Source organism: Brienomyrus brachyistius, chromosome 12 (genome assembly GCF_023856365.1).
Source record: "Brienomyrus brachyistius isolate T26 chromosome 12, BBRACH_0.4, whole genome shotgun sequence".
Classification (NCBI taxonomy): Eukaryota; Metazoa; Chordata; class Actinopteri; order Osteoglossiformes; family Mormyridae; genus Brienomyrus; species Brienomyrus brachyistius.
Window position 1 is genome coordinate 12,281,854 of NC_064544.1, and position 26,971 is coordinate 12,308,824.

Sequence of the window (26,971 nt, forward strand, 5' to 3'; positions counted from 1 at the left end):
CAATGCGCTCGCAATTGAAATTCTAATTAAACGCACCACAAATAGAAAGCTGTCATTGTTACCCACGAGACCCACGCTCTCTTTGTTGAAACCTTCATTCCCATGTTTCTCGCAGCTTTTGTCCCCAAACACGAAAAACAAACATTTATTTTGGGGTTGGGCGCAGCCAAGCCTGCGACTGGGAACCGTGGACTGTACAGTGTCGAGCGGAGCTGGTGGGCTGTGCTGTTAAGCTGCGTCCCCACATGGTCGAGTATATGAAGGGACGGTGACTCCGAGCTGCGTGTCCATTCACGGAAGGGTTCATGAAGCAAGCTACCAACTCCGGCTTTGGTAATACGCAGTGGGAAAATGAACGTCTGCGTGCCTGTGGGAACTCCAGAGAGATGATTAGCTGTAGAAATAATGAAAAGCTTGTAATGTCTGATGTTTTGCTGGGGAACAAAGAGGAGCATGTTTATGGCTCAGTACCTGTAGCAGGATACTTAGCTTGGCTAGTTTAGCTGGTGTTCACTGAGCTGTTACTGGAAGCTGGATACGTGAAGGTGTCAGTGTGATAGTGTGGAGGTGTGTAAGTGTCCCAGTTGCACTATGTAGATGTGCAAACATCTGAGGTACTTCGTGGAGGAGTGTAGGTGTTGGGGTGTTAAAGACAGGATGTGTGTAGGTGTCTGCGTTACGACGTGGAGGCGTTGAGGTGTCAGTGTTACACAGTGGAGGTGTGTAGGTGTTAATCCTGATTACGTTATCGACTTGTTGCACCATGTGTGGACAGAACCTTGATATTGGCGAATTGTGTTTATGTAGGAATGAATGCCCCTATTCGTAGTTTTTCTGCCCTCTCATCTGCTCTCTGTGTCACAAGCGCGGCTCAGGACTGACTCATATTATATAAGAAAACGTGTCGCGACGCATGCAACGCTGTACCAGACCATCCACTCTCCGGAATTTTTCATACTTCTAGTGACAATGTGCCAGGCAAAGCTGGTCATAAACGTGACGTATGACATGTGGTATGGTTTCTATAACAATGAGTAATAATTCTTCTATAACTGTATACTATTTTACTAAAGTAATGATTTGATTATCTTTCGATCCCTCAAACTATGAACACCTAAAACTAAATCAGTTTTCAAATGAAAATTTAAAAAATAATATTAAAAAACTAATTTAGAACACAGAAACATACAGAGGTATATGGCATTGCAGTACAAATATACATTATTTTAGTTAGTAGCCATCAGTCTTTATAATCCTATAATCTGTACTTTCTCAGTCATCCATTCTTCAAATCCGCTAGCCATTCTCGTTATCAATTTTTGCCGTAAAAATGAGGGTAGGAAGGCTATCTACATACAATTTTTACATTTACATACAATCTTTCTTTCAGACTTTTTCTTCCATTACTTCTCTCCTGGCCAGTGAACGATTGAGGTTCGTTTATGTCTCTGACTGGAGCTCCCACAGAACTGGGTTGACAGTATATTGCCTGTAAAGGAACGATTGACTCTCTACACCCCTGTGCCAAATGTTTAATATATAATGCAATTTAGTTAACAGAGCCTGGGAGTTCATTTTGTATTTGCGTTTTATTTATTTAGGATTTTTACTTTTTTTTGTCATTCCAGTTCCAGTATCTGAATGGTCTTAATAATTGTCTGAATTGGCTTTTAAGAATAATAGTCTTAAGAAACCTTATTGCTCTTTGAAAGGGTGTACTTGCATTCTTGTGCTATTAATAGCACAAGGCATAAGTCAATATCAATGGCATAAAAATTACAATAATATCATTAAACACAAGAATTTCTGGGACAGTATATCATACAATAGAAGTAGTTATTGTGACAGGCCTAGTAGGTGTTAGTGTTACACAGTGGAGGTGTGTAGATGTCAGTGTTACACTGTGGAGGTGTGTAGGTGTCAGTATTACACAGTGGAGGTGTGTAGGTGTCAGTATTACACAGTGGAGGTGTGGAGGTGTCAGTGTTACACAGTGGAGGCGCGCAGACATTTGAGTTGCAGTGTGGAGGTGTATGGATGACTGTGTCTAATGAGCTCCATCTGCTCTTACACGGGAGAACGCCAGGCGTGCAACGCCCTTCGGCCGTTTTCCGGCATCCTCCGTGAGGAACAGATGTGTGTGTAACACAAGGAGGAATGGATTATATCAAGGATTCAGAGCAACAAGGAAGCCGAGGACTCGGCTGTTTGGACTCAGACGAGTACACGGCAAAATGGAGAGTGGGGGCTTTTGGTGGGTGGGGTGGCGCTCCATGTGGGGGACATCGGGGTTGTTCATGTGGCAGATCAGGGGTGTGGGTATGGGACAGACAGGAGCTGTGTGTGTGAGGCAAGTTGTGGCTGTGTGTTGAAAAATTGATTATTTCTTTTAAATCATTTGAAAATCTGGGGCTTTCCATAAAGCAGCGGAATTTTACGTGATCCCAAAGGCGAAGAAAGAACAGACAGCATGCTTGTCAATGAACTTTACTTTTATTCCAGAATTTTAAGCCTCTCACTGTGTCCTGGGTCACGGGGGAAAGACACCGGCAATCTCTTTGCACCTCCCTCTTTGCTGCCCCTTTGGTCCCTTCCGTGATTGTTATTCAGTGGATGTGTTGCTTGGCACAGGGATGGCATTTTGCATAATTTATGCAAGACCGTCATCAATTTTGAAAAACAGCTTCAACTCATTCTTGTGCTTTTAACTAATAGATACTCCAGCATGATATAAAACATTATTTATAACTGTATCTAAACTTTGAACCCACTGATAATTTATACAAGGTAGCGAGGAAACAAGTAAATTCTCTTTTAGGTGTCCTTGTTTATGCCTGCGTGCCTCCCGCGCCTGGGGTAGGCGAGCACTCAGGTGGTTAAAAAAAAAAAAAAAAAGAATTGAAACGTTAATGGCTTCTTCCTCCAGTGGGAGCCGATTGCAGTGGAAACGGACCTGGCAGGCTGGCCCGGCCTCTCCCTCGCCCCGCCTTGTGCTCGGCCCGGAGGGAGACGCGGTGTTTTTCCCTAAACAGCAAGGAAGACGGTGTCCTCCGGGGCTTGACGAAGGACCTGTCTGTTTGCGCGAAGCCCTAATGCGAAAGAATGGAAATAACAAGTCCCTGTGATTAGGATCTGCTTCCAGGACAGGCTTGCGGTTCTGGCCACTCTGACCGCCTCTCTCAGAAGCCCTGAACCCAATTAACCCCTTCCCTGTTTTATTTACCAGCTGCTTTCAGCTCCCGGCATTCAAATAACAATTCAGCAGGTGCCGGAAGGACAGTGATAGCGAGGCGAGCTGTGTGGGGAAGCGTGATCGGGAAGATATGCATGGTCTCTTGGAAGGCTGCTATTTCACTTGCTACAGGATGTACAAAAAAAAATCTCCTATCTCTGTTTCTCCAGCAAATTTGTATTTACCCTTTCTGTAACTAACTCTGCCTTGTATTAATATTAGATGTGATAAAGTATATTTTCTAATTCATGGTCAATTAAAGCTCTTTACAAATTTTAGGTCTTTCATTAAAAGCAGAAACGTATCTGTACTTGAGCTGCGCTTATCTCTCAAGCCACAGAATACAGTTTCTCAAAGTATTTTAACCTGCTGATTCAGTGCTGTTTTAAAAGGATATTTTATTACGTAGTACTTTAAGGTTTTAGTTTTTTTAAGGTAATATTTCATTGTGTGGTGCTTGCAGGCTTGTTTTTTTGTAGTAGTTTCAGTAGATCTTTTAACCTTTTACGAAAAATAAAATTGCATTCGCTAATCTGGCTGTAGGTAGCACATTATTAAATTTTGCCCGCTGCATTGAGCGTTGGTATTTATTAGATTACAGGAGACTTTGCAATCTCTGAATTAGATGGATTAGATATGGAGCAAGCCTTCACAAATAAACACTCCTCGTTTTGGCCGTCAGTGATTTTACGCTGCAGTCATTTTAGTTTCTCTTAGGAGCCCCTGACTGTGACATGCCTCATCATTTTAACTAAATACTGCAAGTGAGTGTATCTAGTATACATGTGCCAGTGTTGACCCGTGGGACCTGGAAGCCGGCTGTGTGAGTGGATGGAATCCCAGGGGCAGGTGTGCCCACCGGGTGCTGCAGCTTTCATGTGTGTATCAGTCTGTACCAGCCAGTGTCCCTCCTTCCCCACCCCCCTAGTCCCACCCTTTGCCGTGTGCCAAAGGACGCCACATGTCGGGAGGCTTTGTAAGGCCCCTTGAGGCTGGGTGCGGGGGGGGCAGTATGTGTGTGTGGGGGGTGTTGTAAACGCCCTAATTGGCTCCTGTACTAATAAGACTGCTTTGTTTCTCTTCTGTCTTATTCTTTTTTTCTTTCTGTTTTTCTCATCGTTGTTGTCGAGCGCTGAAGACCCGTCTTTGGACTCTGGCGATTTTGGTGGTTTGGATGGGCACGCGAGGGGCGCGGCCGCCGCGACGCAGCTCCTGCCGGCACCCAAACGGACAAATAAATACAAGAAAATAAAAAATAAATAAATAAGTGGGTAGGCAGAGTGTTCCGGGAAGGATGCAGCGTTGAGCTCTGAGCTCCCTTACCATCAGCCCGCCCCCCACACGCTGTTCCCATCAGCCAGGCGGCCCTGTGTTAAGTGTTTCCTTTTTGTATGTACACAGCTATGGTGTGTATATATTATTTATTGGATTGCAGGACCCACACCATGGAACATAACGGGACCCGGGGTAAATATTTAATCTCGCTTTTCTGTCCCAGGATATGGCAGCAAGTGTCTGCATCTTTCGTATTTTTTTTTTCTTTTTCTTCTGGAAGACGATCTTACGTTTATCTCGCTTGAAAAGAGTGGAATGACGATTATAATATAACAATGAAGCAAGGGTCTATAAATGTGAACATAGAGGAATAGGGTTGTAATCCAGTGGGCAAAGTGTGTTTGTAATGCTTTTAATTGTCTCCGGGGGGTGTTGTTCTCTGGTGTATTTCTGTATTTAACGTAGTGCGGGGCTGTCATGGGAGAGAGCACGCTTGCACCCAGTAGCACAGAAGGAGGTTGTGGGGCACCGAGGCGCTTAGTCAGGCAACTGTACGTTGGCACTAGCGATACGTGGTTCTGCACTGTCCGGGCAAGACTCAGTGAGAGCGGCTCAATGATTGACCAGTGAGGTGAGTTATACACGAGCTGAGCCACTAATCCCGGATGGAGCCATTCTAAGCTGTGACCCTCACAAAGAAAGAGTGGAACAAAAGGGCAGGGATGGAGGCTGCCGAGCAGAATAGGTCTCACGTGATATTTTGATACAGGGGGACATTATTAAGAAAGTTTATCATCTTCCTGTACTCATTCACTGTCTAGTCAATATTTATAATTAGCATCATTTGTAAATTTTATCCAAGAAATTTTGGACTTAGAGGGGCAGAACATTCCTCCTAGTGTCTCAGTAGTTGTGATGCCACTAGAGGATGCCACACTGGCTGGCGGTCAGTCTCCCTGACAGCCTGTTCACAGCTGGCCATCAGACTAGGACCGGAATCGCCCCGACGGAGACATCCCCAGCCGCCTCCCCTGCAGAAACACTGCGCACTGGCTCACTGACACACATGTGCTGGAGCGGATAGCATGCTGTCACTTTGAGGGAGCAGTTTCAGTTGCAGATGCATTCGTCTAAAGCAGCTTACCGTGTTTAGCCTCCTGGGATTCGAACCAAAAACTTCCTGGCTGAGAGTCTGTGCCACCACCTGTATAATACAGGGCCTCATTATGAATCTCTCTGCACTGTAATCTGTCTCCCTTTGACGGTACCCAGCTCACATAATCCTAAGGGAGAGAGCCAATGGAAGCAGGGTAATCTTCAAACTAGACTATACCGATTTTTTTTTTCTTCTTCATTTTTTGCAGATCCTTTACGGTAGTGTTTCCCAGTCCGGTCCTCGGGGACCCCCAGATAGTCCACATTTTCCCTCCCTTCTAGACAGTCCACATATTTACTGGGAGCTGGGAAGGAGCAAAAACATGCACTGTCTGGGGGTCCTCGAGGACCGGATTGGGAAACACTGCCTTATGGCAACTGGCACATCACACATTTCTGTTCCTCCCCCTGGATGGTTTCCTCGCTTTGTGCGAGTTGTACAGCGCCAGGTTTTGGGTGGTGTGATTTACTCACGAGTCAGCAGATATCATGGACACGAGCACCACTTTGCCAACGTGCCTAAGCCCTCATAAATACTGTGTATTTTCGGGGAGAGTGACCTCACATGTGGCCTGTGTCTGCGGAGCGAGGCCCCAGGAATGGACAAAGTCAGACTCTCTGTAGAGGGTTTTTTCTCCACCCATGGCACTGACTCCTTCAGTGTTAACTGTCCATGACTTTGTAGTTATTTCTCCGTCTGGCTTGACGTCCGTCCCACTTTTTCAACTTTACTGCCGTGCTTCAGTTTTTTTCACAGTGGCCATATCGAGCCGCAGTCCTTCTGAAATGTGCGGCACAGAGGATGTCGCTAGACTTGCCAGCCCGCGGTGTCTGTGCGCAGGCTGGACGCGTGACAGAGTCCCCCTTCCTCACCCTCCCCACCCAAAGCTTGGTCACTTCCAGAAAAGCACGCCAGTCCCATGGAAAAGCCTGGAACGTCTGCCAGTGACTGCGGGACCGGATTGAAGGTGGGCGCCCAGCGAACGGAGCGCATCGGTGCATATGTGGGGTGCCGGGGTGGACTTTGGGAATAATCTGTGGCCCCGCAGCCCCCCATGTGCCAAGGGGGGCACGGAGAGGAAAGGTCCTGCTCATGGTGGTGACTGAGGGGGCATGTGGGGGGGGAGGTGGCCTGGGCGGATCAAAGGGAGGTGTTTGGAAGGGCTTTCTGCAACTAATGAGGCAATATGTTTGGAGACAAATGTTCTTGAGTCACCGAGTGGCTATGGAGTGCTAGGTGTCGGAAACGGATTCAGAATTAATTACACCATATGTCGTAGAAGGAGGCTCGGGCTTTATGCTTTTCAAGTTCTGAGGCCTGTGTGCTGTGCCTGAAAATGGAAAGGCGACACCAAAGCTGATTGCTAACTATTGTCCTCCAACTAGTCATAGTAGTAAAAACCCTAACTGCATGTGTGGGAAAGCTTCATAAATATGCATGGAAGAGTAGCCGTACAAAATTTTTTTTTCATGCATCATAAATATACGTGCTTGTTTTATGATAAGGTGGATCTTGGCAGGACGCTGCCGTCAAACAGGAAACGAATGTGACACAGTGAACTTTGTGAGGCTGTGGAATCATTCTGGGCAATTTTGCGTAATTGAAATCCATCTGAAAGGCGGATTCTCTGGCATCTGATGTATTTTGCAGCTGCGTGTGTTAATTACGCGAGCAGTCTTTATCAGATGGTAATCTACACTGCTGTCAATGAATTGCAGGAAAGCTTATTAAAAAAAATGTTTGTTCTCTCAAACCAACATGCTAACTTCATCTTTTTTTTTCACCCTGCTTTCCAAAAGCGGGAGCGATTATTGCTCACCTTTTGTCCCATGCGATGCTGATAAAATTGCGGGAAGAGGAATGCGATTGCTCTCTCATAATTCCACGGGCGATTAACACCGTGATTAGCGGCAGAGCGAGAATGATTCAAGAGGCTGTCTGTGAAAATGGAATCAGGTGGTGGGGGGTGGGGAGTCCCTGACAAATGTGGACCATTGACCCCTGAGAGCCTGACTGGCATCGTTCGTCAGTGTCGCTATCCGGGGCAGGCCTGACGTATCTCAAGAAGAATAAACAGGCCACGCTTTTATGGTGCCATTCTCATTCGGCTTTGGTTTTATGATATTGTGCTACTGAATAGGAAATCAGGCAGAATTAAAAATTCTTAAAATCGAATGACACTGACAAAAGGCGAAGGAAAACTTGAGGTTGGAGAGTAAGACCGGACCGTTCTCACTGCAGAGCACAGTTGGGCCTGACCACAGTACAGAGCAGTCTGGCGTTTTTTGAGCGTGCTGTTGCTGTAAAGGGTTTCATCGTCACTGTAACAAGTCCCTCCCGCACTGAGCTCCTGGGTATATCTTCAAACCAAGCAGCTCGTAATGCCCACTTGGCAGGAGGGGACCTGAGATTTGCGCATGTCCTGTGCGGGTTGTCATGAATCACAGCCCCCATTGCTGTCTAAAAACCCTCCCCCTCCCCCACAGGCCCACGCTAATTGCAGCATAATAAAGGTTTGCTTTATGGTCCTGGTGCTGCGCCTCGCTGCTGTGCCCCTCGATGCCCTCCCTTCTCCCAGCCTTCTGCCTTTTGTTTTGAGGATTTAAAACATCCAGAGGTCTTCCGGCACAAACCCTGTCCATCAGTCGTCTAAGAACTGCACAGGTCCTCCGGATACGGCCGCTCTGTGAATGTCGCCGGTGGGGGAGCAGGCGGTTTACATTCAAGTGATGCGTTTTTTTTTTTTTTTTTTTTTTTAAGCTGCTTTTCTTTATTACCCTCGTGTGGTTTTCCCCTGCGGTCGGCTCAGCACTTCCATTTTGAGACCATGCCGTGCCACAATCTAGCCGAAACGCCGTGACGTACCCAGCAGGCATCTGTTGTTGTGCACTTGTGAGTCTCAGACTGTAAGCTGTGGTTACGGGCTGCTCACACCTGGATGAAGTGTTGCCCCCTTTCTCTGAGGCCAGTGGGACCAGCTGTCTTTGCTGGTTAAGATTCAGCTTTTGACTGATGGTGGGATTCGCTTTCTGTTCTGCTTTAGGCCTACCTGAGCACAGAAGGCTCATACGCAGTGTCTGGGAAGGGGGGCGGCATGGTCCTTTATGTTATCCTGCCACTGGGGATTAGTCCCTTTTTTTGGAATTAACATTTTTTTTTTGACTCACAGATGAGTTTTCCATGTGCTGAATGGTTACATTAATATGAATAGGAGCCATGGCACTCGTGCCCGTGTTTACTAACAACCTCGTAATTTGTTTGCAGCCGCCAACTGTCAACGGCACTCCGCACTGGGCGAGCGTGTGCATCTGCGGGTGTGCATGCGCCCGTGTGCGTGTTTGTTGACGGGAAGTCCTTTGAAATGGGTTCAATGGCTCGCAACTCAAGGAGTCGGCTCGAGTTGGCTTCAGGCAGCGCGACCCGGTTCTGAATACCACAATGCGCACGATTGCAGGGCCTTTCTCCAAGGCCAGGCTTCGGGGCCAGCTCGGAAGATGGCACAAGCATCTCATTTTATCACATTATTTATAATTGCTCGGCGAAGCTGGCGGTCGCGGGGCACTTATCTGCGGGCAGAAGATGCTTGTGGATCTTATTAAATTTGAATGCAGATTATAGATGCGGGCATCACGATCGTTAGGGCTCCCTAATCGCATTCCGCATTTCGGTTGGAGCACACGCCTCGCCGCTCCGCCGGACTGGGATGTTTTCCGGCGTCACGTCCCCGTACTTGTGAAGGTTCTGCCCAGTGTCTTCTTCCATAAGCCGGTGGGAAGTCTCGCTTAATGAGAGCCCGTTTCTTCCAGGCCCGGCCGGGCCCATGGCGTTGGCACGGGCTGCGGGGGGAGAGGTTTGGCTCACGCCCAAATCGCTTGCGCCTCTTCTCTGCTGGCACGCCGACTCACCGCCTTCCTTTTCAACCCGACTCCTGTCCTCCTCATGGGTTGAGTCCTCGTGACACACTTCAAGCCTTTGGGACAGATTCTGGGGCGGGGCCTTGGATCAATTCCTCCACCCCCCTTTCAAGGTGGGAGGGGCTTGCAGCTCCTCCTCATGACAGTGCCTGATAGTGGAGATGCATTCTGGTGATGCAGTGGTTGTAACTGCGTTGTGTTGCTTTCTCTCAATAATCACCGCTTGCTTGGTCTCAAAACTGAGTCGTTTATTATACTTTTATAATTGAATATAAAATAAAAATGTACCCTCAGTGCTGGTAACTGAAACATGCATTCTGGTTATAATCAGCCTCCTCTTTACTGTAGACTCAAGGCACAACCACACGGCAAACAATAACTGAAATGCATATAATAAACAAACAAAGATAAGTGAATTAATGGATGGATGGATAAAAAAATTGAACAAATAAATGTGAAATAAAGGACAGACAAGACTTTAAAATCAGTATAAATATGGCAATGGAGATGTAGTGAAATCGGCGCACCTCGTAGCCAAGCATATTGACCGCACGCCTTTAGGCCTTATGGAGTCGCTCACGCGCTGTCTGTCGTAAGCTCTGGGTCCCGTCTTGCCTCTGCGCCGACTTGCGGCGAGGCAGCATGCACGGCGCGGCAGTCGGATCGCGACCGGTGGCCGCAGGGAAGGAGGCAGAGGCAGCTGGAGCTGACACAGCCTTGGCAGGGACCCCCTCCAATCCCCATGTTCATTAGCAGGCCTTAGGAGCTGTCCACAAAGGAGCCATTGACAGTCTGCTCATTAGGCTTCCCTGGCTACGCGGGCTAAAGTTAGCGCAATTAGCAGACATTCAGCCGCCGGAGGCAGCCTGCCACCAATCCAGATTTTTCACCAGCTGACAAATTCATTGGCTTTGTGGATTCTATTATATGTTCTCAATGTAGACGAAGGTCTGTAGACAGTATCGTTTTCTCAACGACTCGCTCTTTAGTCCGTTGATTAGCTAATTGAGGCTACGCTCAGCCGGGGGCTGTTTGTAGCTGGGAGATGCGGCTTGTGTCACTCCTGTCGGGAGTCTGTGACAATAGGGTGGGCTGGCGTCCGCCGACTAGCATGCAGTCCGTGTGCTAATTGTCCTATAGAAAACTCTAGAAGCGCCTCATTGATGTTTGTATTAGTTTGCAAAAAATGCCCTTAGCAAAACTCCTTTTGACTGATGTTGTTTTATTTAGTGTGCATCAGGGTGCCATTGTGTTGACGAGACCGTGAAAAGCTGAATGAAGTTGGTGTAACTTGATAATTTAAGTAACACCCTTTTTTATATGATGACAAAGGGGGGGGGGTCTGGTATCAGGTGGCACTGGGGCCTTAACGCGCCTGTCACCTGTCGCCTGGTAGGTAATAAACAGTGTCACGTTACGCCACATGGCTCGCGCTGGCCTGCTTTGCTTTTGATTGTGTTCAGCTCACGTCTGCATAATGTGCATGTTAGGGAGAGAGAGAGATTGGGATTAAGGCATTATTCCCTTACCAGCACTGTGTTGGGAATGCATTTTGAAACCAACAGTCTGGGAAAAAATATCAGCAATCGGAGTGACCACAGAAATGTAACAAAATACCCCACGTTTTGCAAAATATATTAATTGCTGTGTGATGTAGTGGTTTTTGGAGATGTGGCTCCCATATGCTGAAATATTTCAAGTTATTAGACTGAGACTACCAGTGAAGGTGTTGTGGATCATGTGCGCATAAGATTAGAGAGAGCGAGAGAGCTAGCCGATAAACATTCGCAAATGTATATTTTGGGTATTCTTTCAAATTACAAATTATTTTATCTAATTGCAGTGTAATTAGAAATTGTTCTAATTAGAAAGCAATAGATAGACAGCCTATATAAAATACCTGCATTATAATGAATTGCTGAATCATCGATGGTTTGTATTATTATTGTTCTGAGGTGTTAATGACCTCTGCCGGCCACCCCAGGGTGTGTGGGTGTGGCATGTAGTGTGTGCCTGCAGGCGTGTGACCTTTTCAGTGCCCCAAAGTCAAGTGTGAGGTAAATGACATAAATGACAAGCCAGCATTTAAATACAAAGCAGGGAGAGGCTGGGAGGACGTCTGTGGAGATCGATACTCTCCGGTATAGAAGACGGATGTGCTTCTTCCACCTAAACACCCCTCCCTCCCCAATTCTCCTTGTGGTGTCTGCTTGCTGTGGGGGGGTCCTGCCCCCTGTTCCAAAACTGTGTTCAACATGGGGTTTGGTTGGAGTAGGGGGGTGGGGCCTGGACAGGAATGCCCCCAGAAAATGAACTTGTTTTAGCTTGTGGACAAAGAAAGGCATAACGCATTTAAAACATTTGAAGCATTGAGTGCAGGGGGTGGTGGTGGTGAACCGTAACACTACTGAGGGGTGGTGAGATGTTTCAGTAATGAAACCAGCTGAGTACGTTTTCAGACCCGTAGCAGATACCATCTGCAGACAAATCTTGCACAAATGTGGACACTAGGCATGGCTGAGTGACAGCACTGTTGCTCCAGTCTGTCTCCTTCACTATGTTTAGCGTTTTTAAATATTCTCTGGATTTAGGATTTATTCAGTTCTCAGCAAAAAAAATACAAAAATCTGATTTAAAGTGTCTTCAGTGGCTTTTACCCAGAAAGGCTAGAAATGGATTTTTTTGTCAAGAAGAAGTGAGAGATTGCAAAAAATGAGATATGTAGGAAGGAGTTTGTGAACAATGTGCAGTGAATGTGATCACTTACCTGAAAGGAGGACTGAGCCGCAGTTTACTGGCTGCTGAGGAATTAGCTCTGCGTGTGGCTTCTCTGTGATTGTGGACTCGGCAGACTGAGGTCAATGACAGACAAAGGCAAGCCCTGGAAAGACTGCGATTCGGCTGTAGCTGTGAAAGAGCATCTATCATGGAGGTGCATCGGCGCGTTGTAGAAACACAGAGCCTAAACAATGTAGGTATTTCAATGAGAAAGGATGGCTTGCTGTCTGTTTACGCGTGTAGGTTATATTTATATTACATCGTGAGAACCAAATGTTCCCCACAATGTAATAATAACCTGTTATTTTAACGTTGTGGTGAGCATGTTTTCAGGTCCTCACAAAGTTCTGTGAATTCAATCAAAAGCAGTAAAAATGCCAAAAATCCCCTGAGAGGAATCAATAAATAGGATAAATTCATCAATAAGCCATGACTTGCAGAGACCATTTAATAAGTATATGGTTTAGCACATGAGGTACGTACAAAAAATACACTCGCTTCATTAACGCCTTTGCTGTGATTTGCCATGAAATAAGCAAACATTCCTTATCGCATGCTGTGCTGTTGTCTTATACTTTCAGGGTTGTCAGTATGTGTGTGTGGTGACTTGTATTTTGTTGGGTTACGTATGGTTAAGGTTACGGCTGGGTAGGAGTTAAGGTCGTCATGTCGGGATTAGAGTTTTCCCCATAGAAATTAATTGAGAGTCCCCACTAAGATATAACTACAAACGTGTGTGTGTGTGTGTGTGTTTATTTTGTCTGTTGGCCGGGTTTGACTTTCTGAAGCCGGTAGTTGCCACAGCCCTTGTATTGACTGTGCTGAGCTAAGATGGGTCACTTCTCTGGGTGATGGCATGGGCCTGAAATCCAGGGCTCTGCCTCACTGGTTTAGCCAGGGATGTTGGGTCACGGATGAGGTGACCACAAGTCCTCAGGCTAGAAAGGTTTATTGTGCAGTGGGTTGACTTGCGATGAGGTATTTCCTCTTCTTTCCCTTTGCCCAACATTTTCCTTCGTACGAAATCTGATCACTCTGACTTTGTTTGGTCGGTTTGGGATTTTTGGTCATAGTAAATCATCTGTCTTCGAGAAGCGTGTATAACAGGATCTTTTCAATCAACAGTCTACCTGACTGAGGCTGTACACCTGTGGGGAATCTCAATGTGCATTTTGAAGAAACTCTTCAACATTAAACACAGATAGAAAAAATAATTTTAAAGTTGAGAGCTTATTATTATACAGGCCTCGTGGTTCTAGTCCAAACAAAATGGAATCGCTGATGAATGGCTGTCAGAGTGGTAATGTGAGGCTAATGCCTTGGTTTTCCTCCCACCTCAGCAGACTGACAGCGGGACCAGTGTGTGATCAGCGTGTCTGCACCACGTGTGTGGGGCTGCTCAGGCCCGACCGGGACGGCTCCCTCTGGTGGCGAACCTTCAGCGGGAGGGGGAACCATGTGGACTGCACAGCTGCTCTTCCTCATCGCCCTCTTCACACCTGTCTCTCTGGGTGAGATCCGCAACCCAACACCCTCACAGTCAAATACCACCCCCCCCCCCCCAAAAAAAAAAACATGCCCCCTTCTGGTTATTCAAGTAATTCAAATTGGGCCAAGATAGAATCAACGCACATTCCGATTTGCTCCCAACAATTGTTCTGCGAAAAAAATAAATTAAGTAATTTAAATTCTAATTAAAATGAAGAACAATAATCAAGGAAAAGTTAGGGCTCCAGCACGTAGCATGATGCTGATATATTTCCACATTACCTTTGCTGCAGCTTTCGCTGTGTCTTTGTATCGTGCTGACCCTTTTCTTTCAGGCTTTTTACAGCGGGTGGGTTTTTTGTCCCATCGTTCTGTAGACATAGTCATGTGACCCTCCTCTTCGCTGTTTACAGTCGAGCTAGAATCAGTGACATAATGAAGCAAAGATCTGATGTGCCAGCGGCTTGGCAGACCAGATGCATATGGCCTGAATGCTAAATTCCCCAGCAAAGCAGAATCAACAGCACAATGCAGTACCGCTGACACATATATTGGTATTTCTTTTCTTTTTTTCCGTGCCTTCCGTCAAACTCAGCGTTTCTTCCACCCCTTGGTGCAGCCTTTGCTGTAAAAATAACAGAACTTGCTTCCTGTCCTTTGGCTGTTCTCTGCTCTCAAAGGCTGGGGGAGACATTTGATAACCCCACTCTAGGATTTGGAAACAAACCAGTCCAAATAGAACTTTGACTTGAATTGAATTTGTTTTCGGGTGTTATTTCTGTGCCGGTGACACGTCCATAATTCACGGATGTGTAAACACGCTGGGCACTACTTAGCGGATGGGACATGCAGTGAGTTATGAGGTGAGACAGATGTCTTTATTCTCACAGACATTCCAGAGTGGGGTCTCACATTTGCACTGTGTGGGATGCTGTTCTGCTTGGGTCGAATCCTACTGTGGTCTTGCGTCTCCTTGCTGGAAGAACGAGTCCACATTAGCGAGTATGGTGTCCGATTACACCTAGGCGGTTGATTCGTGTTGATACCATGTTCATTCATCAGTGAAGCGATCAGCGTCCCTCTTTGGCTGTATCAGCTAAGTATACAGCATGTAAGGGGAAGATATTTCACTGTACCAAGAGGAGCCGGAGAAAGAAATTAAATAAACATAAAGGCTTTATAAAAATGAAGATTAAGCTTTTGCAGCAAGACAGAAAGTACTGAATAACGGTGAAGACGGCTTAGTAAGGGCCCATGGTGCTCTGTCACGGGATAACAAAGAATAACTATTATACATTCTGCTGTACTACGTGTTTCATTCATCTTATGTTTATGCTTGTGTGAAATGCCAGAGGAAGGTATTCATGTTGATATAATAAAAGAAGATTTGAATAACAAGCGCCATTTACAGACAGAGCAGACGCGACAGTAACTGATAATGCCTGCTGCCCATTTCATAAGATGAGGTACCGCTTCAAACTGTTGTGAATTTCTCACAATAAGCATATTGCACATTGCAGTGCCTGTCATAAGCAACAAACCACTTGGCCTAGTTTCTTAAGGCTACCTGCTTAAGCTATCTGCTTAATGCTACCTTATTGGGCTAGCTGCTAAAAGGCTACCACTTCGGGCTAGTCATTTAAGGCTGTGTGCATTGGCTAACCACCTAATGCTAACTGCCTAATGCTACATGCCTGTTTGGACCAGCCACCTAAGGCTAAACGGTTGCTCATAGGAGTTTTACTTACACAAAGATGTCCTGAGGGCAAAAGGAAGAATGATTGGTTCAGAGAATTAACCAGTCAAATTGTAGAGGAGGTGGGTCCTAGCAACTAGGGAAGACACGGCCATCCAATCAGATGTCTTGCACCCACCTCCTCCACAATCTGATTGGTTATCGCCCTGAACTAATCATTGTTCCTTATGCCCTCTTCATGTAAGTAAAACTCCCATGAGCTAACGGGTTGGGTTATCTACTTAAGGCTGACTGCTTGGGCTAGCTACCTATGGCTACCTACCTGTTTTTGGTAGCTGGCTAACCGCTTGGGCTAGCCACTTTCTTATCAGGAAGGACGATTACAGGCCGTAGCATATGAGCCTGTGCCTCAGAAGATAAATGCTGGCTGATGACCCAAGTACATCCATTGTGTTGATGTGTGGAAAGTGTCTTTCTCAGACTATCCATTGTGTTTCAGTGTCAAGAGGGTTAGACTGGCAAATGAATTTAGTGTAAACCGGATGCTTGCGGAGGAAAGAAAAGGATCACTGTTAGCCTAACCCTAACCAACTAACCACCTCTGCTCAGAGGGGTAACTCATTGGTTACCTAAGAAATGTCACTTTCTTTGAGCTATAGGTGATGACAATGCACATCTGGATTCACCACTCGCACAGCGGGATTGTCTGCCTCACTAAACATGTCTGATTTCACCCAGGAAGGCAGGAGAGTGGGGGCTGGTCATGTGACACACTTTACAGAAGGGGAGGCCTCGCTCTCTGTTCACAGCTCTTCATTTTTAATCAAAGCCATCCACATGTTTCCACATTGAAATCTAATTGCATGTTTCTTCCTGTTGAATGGTGTCATTGGCTGTGTGGTATTTAATAATAGTGCATTCCTGACAGATCACAGAAGTTCATAACCTGCCATGACCATGCGCTACTGTTTAATATAGTTTCACTAAAAGACTGATCAAAAATATTATCGTAGTTCTTGAAAGGAGATGGTTACTAGAATCCATAAATGCAAAGAGGCAAAGGATATATATTTAAGTATCCAAGAGAAATCCTGGTTGCGTTTCCAAGTTGAATGAGAAATGCCCAGCACCTCCCACAGTCATGTTTAAGAAGCTTCTTTTTTTCACCTGAGATGCTTCATGACCTGATACATGTCTCTGAACTGAAAGGGAGAGTGAGGCATTTAAGTGAATTCCTTCCTTTCCTTTTTTCTGGGTACCAGCATCTCGCCTCCCTACGCCCTTCGAGCAAATGGAGGCCGCCGTTCAAGCCTGTCCCTCAACAGTCTGCTGTTCTGGGTTAATTCTGGCTGAAGAGGCTTGCGGACCACCGAGTCCGTGCGGGGGGGGGCTTATTTCCCGAATGATCCGTGAGGGCTGTCCATGGTTGTCCTCTGGCACGGGAGGAGGCGGGTTTGAAAGCCGCTGCGTCAATCACGCCACTCTCGCCTGCACAACACCTTTGATTAATTTTTTCGCGCTGGAGCTCGCCCCCATGTACATCCATATTCATATGGCAGGGGGTGGAGCAGGCTTGTCGTGTGCTACTTGAAGATGGCCTCCTATTTGTCTTTAAAGTGTAGAGGCAGGCGGACACTGTGACAGTCAGCAGCCCTTATTTACCCCCGAAAAGGGCAGACTAGCACCACAGATGAAAGAGACGTTGCCTGAAGCCCTCAGAGAAGGCTTCTGCGATAACAGATACTGTAACTTGCTCATTGTCTACGGGTGGGCAGTTCCCGAGATGCGCTCCTAATTTGCTGATTGTAATGAAGAAGATCTTAATTAAGGCTTGAGTTAGATGCCCTCCCCCTGTCTTACAATATGTTAAAATAAATGAAAAAGCATGTCGGAAAGATTATTATACTTCGGGGAGACAATTATAGTAATAATGTAATAAGGTAGTATGCTGTCTGGTCAAAAAGAAACAGATTTTTTTTTCTCCCTCCCACGATGGATAAACCTCCACTCACACATACATTAATATATTTATCTGTAAATGTCAAAGTAAGGTTAATAGACGTGCATGTAAAAATAAACCCCAAATGAAGCTGAGCACATGAAAAGTGCAGGAAAAACATGGCAGAGTGATTCTTTGTTGATCATAAGCTATTAATAAGCCTTTTGGATTCATTTCTGCCACGATTCAAGCCGCCCCTATTCACATGCGTTTGGTGCGGAATCCAGTCAGCTAATTTGCATATGAAATGGCGCCGATTGCGGGATTCTGGGGTAGAAACCACTGACTGAGAAGGCACTGTGGGCGGGAGTACTTTCCTCAGGGCCCTCGGTGCTGGAGCGAGCTATCCATCCACATCCAGTCAGTAAAATCCTTGTCAAGCATCAAGAAATGGCTGAAAACACATCGTTTCCAGGACCACCTCAACAAATTCATCCAACCCTTAACCTGTCCTCCGCTAACTCTTGTTCTGCCCTCTTGGCAATACTGGGCACTTATATTCCTCCCTTGACTAGTATTAACCTAGTCATTTTATTTTTTACTTGAATAGCCCTTCTGATATTAGGTTGTTGCAATATTTGTAATGTTTTGAATGGTTCTTGCTCCATTAATGACTTGAACTTTTTACTGGTCACTCACTTGAAGCTTAGCTAAACAACATGTAAATTAACCTAAACTGGCTTCTTGACCACTATACGATGCTTTGAACAAAAGCGGCTGATAAATTTATTTATTAATGTAGGTGTGTCATGGTGAATGCTGTAGAGATTTAAAGTATAGGGGGAAGTTTCATGGTGAGGCTGAGGTTTAAAGTATAGGGGGAATTTTCATGTTGAGCCTGAGGGTTTAAAGTATAGGGGGAATTTTCATGGTGAGGCTGAGGTTTAAAGTATAGGGGAAATTTTCATGGTGAGCCTGAGGGTTTAAAATATAGGGGGAATTTTCATGGTGAGGCTGAGGTTTAAAGTATAGGGGAAATTTTCATGGTGAGCCTGAGGGTTTAAAATATAGGGGGAATTTTCATGGTGAGGCTGAGGTTTAAAGTATAGGGGGAAATTTATGGTGAGGCTGAGGTTTAAAGTATAGGGGGAATTTTCATGGTGAGGCTGAGGGTTTAAAATATAGGGGGAATTTTCATGGTGAGGCTGAGGTTTAAAGTATAGGGGGAAATTTATGGTGAGGCTGAGGTTTAAAGTATAGGGGGAATTTTCATGGTGAGGCTAAGGTTTAAAGTATAGGGGAAATTTTCATGGTGAGCCTGAGGGTTTAAAGTATAGGGGGAATTTTCATGGTGAGCCTGAGGGTTTAAAGTATAGGGGGAATTTTCATGGTGAGCCTGAGGGTTTAAAGTATAGGGGGAATTTTCATGGTGAGGCTGAGGTTTAAAGTATAGGTGGAATTTTCATGGTGAGGCTGAGGTTTAAAGTATAGGGGAAATTTTCATGGTGAGCCTGAGGGTTTAAAGTATAGGGGGAATTTTCATGGTGAGCCTGAGGGTTTAAAGTATAGGGGGAATTTTCATGGTGAGGCTGAGGTTTAAAGTATAGGGGGAATTTTCATGGTGAGGCTGAGGTTTAAAGTATAGGGGGGATTTTCATTTAATTTCTTCAATTATTGCAAGTATATATTCATATATTTTAGTGTATCTTTTTTAAATTTAAGGTAAGCCATTCCGATTAGGCAGTGGGGTTGATATTGTGTCCTCTGACTTTTGGATTGTTAGGGCTCTAGTCTACCACTACTGTACGTACAGGCTCACAGAAAGCCTTGGGTTGCTACAGTTAATTGACAGGCAATGTTTAACATATCTACACAGGTCTTCCACACAGACATTTTCTTGTTTTTATTAAGTGTCATTTTTTTATTCTCCCATTTAGTTCTGTTCTTGCCATTTTGCTATTAATTGCAGTTGTGGTCACTGGCTCCCAAAGGGATGCTAAACAGAAATGTTTGGTGTTTTATGTTATTGCAAAGGCATGCCTAAGTAAAAAGCCCCCACTGAGACTGCTTGTCAATGAACTTTATAAATCAAAGCGACTCTTTTAGAACTATAATTTGGGCTTCAATTTATTGCTACCTGAAATTAATGTTTTACTTAAAACTACAGCTGGTTTATTGGTGATATGTACATTTTTTGTAAATGAATAAAGTAATGGCTTTTGTTAGAAAAAATAATAAATTTGCAATATATTTTTTTTAATTAAACAAGCATCCCAAGACCTCCTGTGAGAGCTGTGTATAAGTATGTAGTCGCAAGGTCGGCTGACCCATCCTGCACAGTGACAGGGAGTCTGCAGCCCTCCTTTGTCGAACCCTCAATTAGGAGGTCCTCCAGGTCTGGTATGACTTTGAACACCTGAGTGACATTTAGGAAGACAGACAAATGACCATACCTGATCTCCTTGGACCTGTGTGTTCAGGCTCTGCTCCACTGTGACCCATTTCATGCATGTTTATATGCTAACATTAAAAGACTGAGCTGCATACGGACTTTGTCTTTGGGATCCATTTCCCGCCGCAAATGAACAGAACTAGTTTTTAGTGGGTTTTCATCATGATGTATTTCGAGTATTCCTTGGTTGTTTTGCAGTATACGCATTGCCGCGAGGAAAAATATATTAAATTCATAGGGTAATAGTAATAAGATCTGCTCCACTTGTACGTCTTTGTCTTTTCTAACCTGCACTGTATTTGTTATGATTTCATTATATATGTTTTTTGCATCTTTCGAAATAAAACTCGAGAAAAGCATTAGCATTTGGTGTAAAGGGCCACATAACCCTTCAGCAAAAATTGTACTTTTTGAAGGCATATTACTCCATAGGAGTGGAGCTGAATTCAGCTGATTATTATGGGATTATGACTCTAGCAGCAGGGATGCAGTGAATGTTCGCCAGCTTTAGCTAAAGCTGTTAACTGAAGGCATGTGGAACGGTACTTTATTTACGGAGCCGGATCTTCTCGTGGAGAAGGAGGGCCTCTGAGGGAGGCCCGTGGGTCAGGGGGCCGTGCCCTCGCTGTCTGCCGCCCCGTTCTCACACATCGACGCCTTTGAAATGCCGTCGGCAGCAGAAAAGGAACTCCACCGCGAGCTGCGCTTTCGTATAACTGTAGCCGGCGTCTTTGTGGGCGCCCTCAAACGGCACCGTTAGTCTTAAACATTTGCAGCCTGCTGTGCATAGTGCCCAGAGTGATCAGTAACCCAGAGTCCACTGTGGTTGAGGGTTATGTCATTTAGTTGAATAATAGTTGCAGCTGATGGACTAAATGTAGCAATTTGTAAAGGAGAAAGAAAAAAAGTTTTCCTTTTTTTTAGTATCATTTTTTATGTATGAGTTGTGGGTATGTATGTTTGTTTGTGCATTAAAGCTATACTGAGTTGGATTATGTACCGTAAGAGGCCCGTTATAAGGTGCAGTGGTGTCTGTTAGTGACCGAATCGCTGACCTCTACAGAGTGCCAATCCCACGACATCACTTTTGTCCCCCGGCTGGTGCCCGTCACGGCAGCTTGCCGGCGTGGCCTGCGGACCCTGGACGTCCTGGCAGGTTGTTTAAGGGAAGCTGGCCGCCGCTCGCGTCTGGGAGCACGGAAACAGCAGATGCAGACGGATGGCCAGTGGATTATGGCTGGCTGGGCCGGCACTCTTTATAAACACAAAGCGGGCCTGAGCTCCAGCTCCCAGAACCGCTCGAGCAGATCCCTTTGTCTTAGCTTCCTTCACTTGACATTGGAATGCTAACACGGCCGGCTGAATGCGGTGCCGATCACCTCCGCATGTGCTTTACATCTGCATGATTTTAACCAGCGGCCATGTGGTCACAGGTGGAGATTCTTAACCACCGTACTTCTCTTTCACACTTGGAACGTGGGCACGTGTGCAGATTTCCTGGCGTGTTTCTGTTAGTTAAATATACTCAGGGTGTCGATAAAGGGAGTTGTTTTGCACCATGGTAAGGGACACGTGTGCCTTGCTGTAAGTGTGCACGTTCACGGGTTGTCGTCATCTCTCTGCTTGGTTTCTATTCTTAATATTAGTTAAAATTCTGTCGTACTTTCTAGGTTTATTTATATTTTTTACATATATATTTTTATATACATATATATTTATTATTCCAGAGTGCATGTTATCAAGAATAATTGGTTTTGGCATTTTGGTTGAGGGCTTGAGTCTTTTTTTTTATTTTTTTTTTACTTTTTTGATTTTTATCCCCACCGAGTAAAAATCGATAGCTTGTTTCTGCTCATATCCCAGCAAACGGTGGCCGGGAAGCTGCTTGAAGCTTTCCTCTGGATTCTTGGCTGCCAAAGGGCTGTCAGAACCCGCGAAATAGATGACGGCAACATTAAGTGCGGGCCGTTTTCAGGAAGGCGTTAAACACCTCGAAGTTTTATAAGTGCTCTAAAGGGCACGTGTGGCATGTAAAGGAGCAAATTATAGCGCAAGGCTCCCCTGCCTAGTGTGTCACTCTGAAGGACGTGATTTAAAGTGCGTTTCTGGGGGAGAGTGCCATTTAATGGGGATGGATATCGACAGAGGGGTCAGGGGCCAGCTGCCGTGAGTTTACATAGATGTCAGGACACACAAAAGCACCAGCGGCAAACCCCGGTGTTATAAATATTGACTAGTGACCCTTAAACCGTAACAGGGAGGGGATCTGTAGGATCTAACCAAGGATCATGACCCAGAAGAGTGTGTAAGACAGAAGGTCGCAGGTTCGATCGAATGTGCAGGGGGCAGCAGGATCCTCTATAGCGATGCCGCTGTATTCTTGGATGGATGTAAATCACGCCGTTAGAGCCAAGTGTAGAATTAAAAAGGACCACGCGTAATTACGTGCCCCCATAAACCTCACAGCCGGCACCGTCCAGCATAAATTACTTAAACGCCACGGCTGAGTGTTTTCTGCCGTAAATCGTGGCCTATAACATTTCTGCAGCCTTTGGGAACTTTCTGTCAAGTACACTGTTAGTTTGGCAATGGGAAACGATTCTCCATATTTGTTGAGTACTATACAGTGCCCCCCCCCCCCCCCCCCCTTTCTCTCGTGGTTCACGACCCCCATTTAGTAAAATATGTGCACCAGAGAACAATGATTGGAACCTTTTTTAATACGAGAAAATTCACAGTAGAATGTAATTTACTTTAAAGAACAATGAAGCATAACGGGCTTATTAATTATTTAGTAGCCAGTTCGGCCGTTCCTGTCTCCTTTCTGTGGCACGCTCATTTATGACTGCAGCGCTGAGAGCATCTGATGGTTTTAAGGCTTTTACTGTAAAGAACATAATTAATTGCATTTGCCACCGAATAAAGTTCACGGCGTGTATTATAGTGTAATTCCAGAGTGAGATTTGCATTGCCCTCTGCAGAGAGTAATGGGAGCCACCGGAGCAGGCGAAGCCAGCAAATCAATATGAAGTATTGTAAAATGGGTCTGCCGACCTGAGCTGGGATCAGATGTTGCAGAGAGACAGATTAGCCTTTTAGACCTTGAGGATAAGGGTGGGGGGTGGGGGGGGGGCACTTGAAACAGCCTTCAGTGTGGCACAGTATCCTCTGAGAGAATTCAATACAGCCATTGACAAAAAAGGGCTCTATTGTAGGAACTGCGGCTTCCTCCAACAAAGAGGTTTGCCCGTTCGTTCCATTTCCTTGTTAATTGTGTTTGGGGGGAAAAAAAATAAAATAGGCAGTTTTTTTTTCCCCACTCGCCATTCAGAGCGCTTTTAAAGGATAAATGACACAGATGTGTCCACATACTGCTGAATGCCAGCCTGTGCCAGGCACACATGTGGAGCTCCGAGCCATCGTCAGCTCCCAGGTGGGTCTCCCGGAGCCTGTGCACCCCCCCCCCCCCGCAGGTGGACGTCGTGAGAGAGAGAGCCACAAAAGGGTCCAGAGAGGAAACCCGGGGACTAATGTCCCCCGGAGGGCCAGTGCGGAAGCACCATTCTCTCTGCTCACCCTCTCAGATTCAAGGCACTGTGTTTCATTTTGTTCTCCCTGAAGAATTGATCTTGATTCGGTAATGATAGGAGCATAAGACCCCCCACCCCCTTAATTAAATGTTTGGGAAGGTCCCAAAGATATACTTATCTGTGTACAGTCTTGATGCCCGTAGTTTTGAGTAGTTATGAGATTTGAATTAAGTAACATGTTAACTTCTCGATGCTGTGAGATGATTAATGTGACAGGGCATGAGAACGTCCGAGTGGGAATATTCCCCCCTTAAGAAATGAACTGTGGGAGCTGCGCGCTCTCTATTTACGAATGAGAATTCCTGACGGCTTGTGTTTCGGCGAGAGTAAAGTCACCAGGGATGAGGCGCACGGATACGGCAGCGCTGTGGAGCCGTGTCCCCGCGTGTGTCGTGCCTAGGAGAATGGGGGGGAGGGGTCCAGGATGCCCTCTGCACGGCTCGGCAGGGACGGCCCGAATCGCCTCTCTTGGGATGACGAGTCACTGGGGCGTCCTGACCGGCAGACACTGCTTGTGGGATTTGAGTTAGGAGCTCCTCCCCTGAGACCTCCCAAGCGGTCTGCCGCATGTGTCAGGCAGCCCCCTCCCCCCGAAGACAGGCAGGCCTCATGGGGGAACCGCACGTCTCGCTGAGAGCCCACGCTGGTCACGCCAGCCAGAACTTATCTGCCAAGCGTGTCACTGGTTGTAATTGGAGCCATAAATGGTGAAGCAGGTGCATAGCGCCGTTCTGTGGGGGTGCAGGGAGCGGGTCGGCCCGGCGTGCGGAGGCAGACGACACAGAGTGCAGTATTGTCCTGGGTGCGGCTGCTGGTTCTCTGTGGTGCTGGTACAGTAGCCTGTCTGTAATGGCCACTGACATTAACGAGTCTCCCTGTAGTTGGCGCTAGTGTACCATTCATCTGAGATGCTTCAAATAATTTCAAAATAAGTCTATTTTATTGCCTTTTATTTGTTGTTTCATTAGTTTATTTATTGTTTGTTTTTCATTACATTGTTGAGCTGTATCTAGGAAAAATGTCTGTTTCTTTGTAATTGACAATAAACTTTTCTTGAATGTTGGATCTTGAAACATGAAAAACACACTTATGATAAATGAAAAATAAGTTAAAGGGAAAACACAAGCCTGGCTAATGAAACTCTGACACGTACCAGTGTAAACACAGTTTGCGGTCACTTATGCACAGGTGCCGTGAACGCTGGTGTGATATTCATGTACCGGGTCTTTCATTAGTGCCTCATGCATTTCAGAGGTCCCCTCTCGTTTCGACACCTTGCTACCTAGCGTCTTCCGTTTCCCTGGTGCTGCAGATGCATGCCGCTTGGGCCTCCGTTCATGTCATGCAGCCAGAACGGGTCGTTTATCCTCATCGCCGACTGATTGAGGTCAAAATGGATTAAGTGCTTTTAGCTCCGCCTCAGGGCCCGGAGGCACCAGGGAGTGCGGCGGAAATGACGCCGTTAGTGCCCCAACTGGGCGCAGGTGTTTCCATCAGCTCTCTGTCGCGCTCTGCTTCCTAATGTATATTCGGCTTGATGTGTCTACTTGATGACAAACAGCTTTGAATCTGAGCTTCCATTATAGGACACTGTGTTTGCGGAAGGCCATCTCATGTAAAGCGTGTTAGAATTAGTGCGGGATAATTGGGAGCTGTAGATGTTACCTACGCGTCTGGGGTGTGGAGAGCGTGTTGTGCCCCCTCATCTTTGTATATACAGATTTGTCTCGCCTGCCTCTGCCAAACCTGCTGCATTAATTACCACACCGAGCCCCTCAGGCCGAGCACCGTACGGGAGGTAATGATCCTTGAATTCTCAGGGGTGGCAATGTCATGGGGCGGTAGGCAAATAACTGGGGGGCCATATGAGTGGGAGGATGGCCCGGCTAGCGATGATTTAATCTGCAGGTGGGGGAGGTGGACTCGCCATGCTTGGCTGCTACATGCAGGCAACGTGGGAAAATGTCTGATGATGTCCCTCCGTGTGTCTCTCCCATCCCTATGGAATTCCTGTCTGTGCCCTCCTCCATTTCCATACTGTTCCTGTCTGTGCCCTCCCCATTCCCATACTGTCCCTGTCTGTGCCCTCCACATTCCAATATTGTTCCTGTCTGTGCCCTCCTCCATTCCCATACTGTTCCTGTCTGTGCCCTCCTCCATTCCCATACTGTTCCTGTCTGTGCCCTTCTCCATTTCCATACTGTTCCTGTCTGTGCCCTCCCCATTCCCATACTGTTCCTGTCTGTGCCCTCCACATTCCCATATTGTTCCTGTCTGTGCCCTCCTCCATTCCCATACTGTTCCTGTCTGTGCCCTCCTCCATTCCCATACTGTTCCTGTCTGTGCCCTCCTCCGTTGCCATATTGTTCCTGTCTGTGCCCTCCCCCATTCCCATACTGTTCCTGTCTGTGCTCTCCCCCATTCCCATATTGTTCCTGTCTGTGCCCTCCCCCATTCCCATACTGTTCCTGTCTGTGCCCCCCTCCATTTCCATACTGTTCCTGTCTGTGCCCTCCTCCATTTCCATACTGTTCCTGTCTGTGCCCTCCCCATTCCCATACTGTTCCTGTCTGTGCCCTCCACATTCCCATATTGTTCCTGTCTGTGCCCTCCCCCATTCCCATACTGTTCCTGTCTGTGCCCCCCTCCATTTCCATACTGTTCCTGTCTGTGCCCCCCTCCATTTCCATACTGTTCCTGTCTGTGCCCTCCTCCATTTCCATACTGTTCCTGTCTGTGCCCTCCCCATTCCAATACTGTTCCTGTCTGTGCCCCCCTCCATTTCCATACTGTTCCTGTCTGTGCCCTCCTCCATTTCCATACTGTTCCTGTCTGTGCCCTCCCCATTCCCATACTGTTCCTGTCTGTGCCCTCCACATTCCCATATTGTTCCTGTCTGTGCCCTCCTCCATTCCCATACTGTTCCTGTCTGTGCCCTCCTCCATTCCCATACTGTTCCTGTCTGTGCCCTCCTCCGTTGCCATATTGTTCCTGTCTGTGCCCTCCCCCATTCCCATACTGTTCCTGTCTGTGCTCTCCTCCATTCCCATACTGTTCCCGTCTGTGCCCTCCCCCATTCCCATATTGTTCCTGTCTGTGCCCTCCCCCATTCCCATACTGTTCCTGTCTGTGCCCTCCCCATTCCCATACTGTTCCTGTCTGTGCCCTCCCCCATTCCCTTACTGTTCCTGTCTGTGCCCTCCCCATTCCCATACTGTTCCTGTCTGTGCCCTCCCCCATTCCCATATTGTTCCTGTCTGTGCCCTCCCCCATTCCCATACTGTTCCTGTCTGTGCCCTCCCCATTCCTATACTCTTCCTATCTGTGCCCTCCGCCATTCCCATACTGTTCCTGTCTGTGCCCTCCCCCATTCCCATACTGTTCCTGTCTGTGCCCTCCCCATTCCTATACTCTTCCTATCTGTGCCCTCCCCCATTCCCATACTGTTCCT

At 46.5% G+C, this 26,971-nt stretch overlaps 1 protein-coding gene across 23 annotated transcripts in view; it reads left to right on the top strand.

The window, feature by feature from the left end:
* The window catches only part of LOC125704608 (adhesion G protein-coupled receptor L3-like), a 178,290-nt gene that overhangs the window by 36,814 nt on the left and 114,505 nt on the right, over positions 1-26,971 (top strand). For 21 of the 23 annotated variants that reach the window (XM_048970399.1, XM_048970420.1, XM_048970415.1 and 18 more), the window contains one exon: positions 13,696-13,866. In XM_048970399.1, coding sequence (XP_048826356.1) covers positions 13,812-13,866 — 55 coding nt within the window. In that variant the 5' untranslated portion in view covers positions 13,696-13,811. The remainder of the gene's footprint in view (positions 1-13,695; positions 13,867-26,971) is intronic. The other 2 variants (XM_048970398.1, XM_048970400.1) reach the window with 1 other exon arrangement.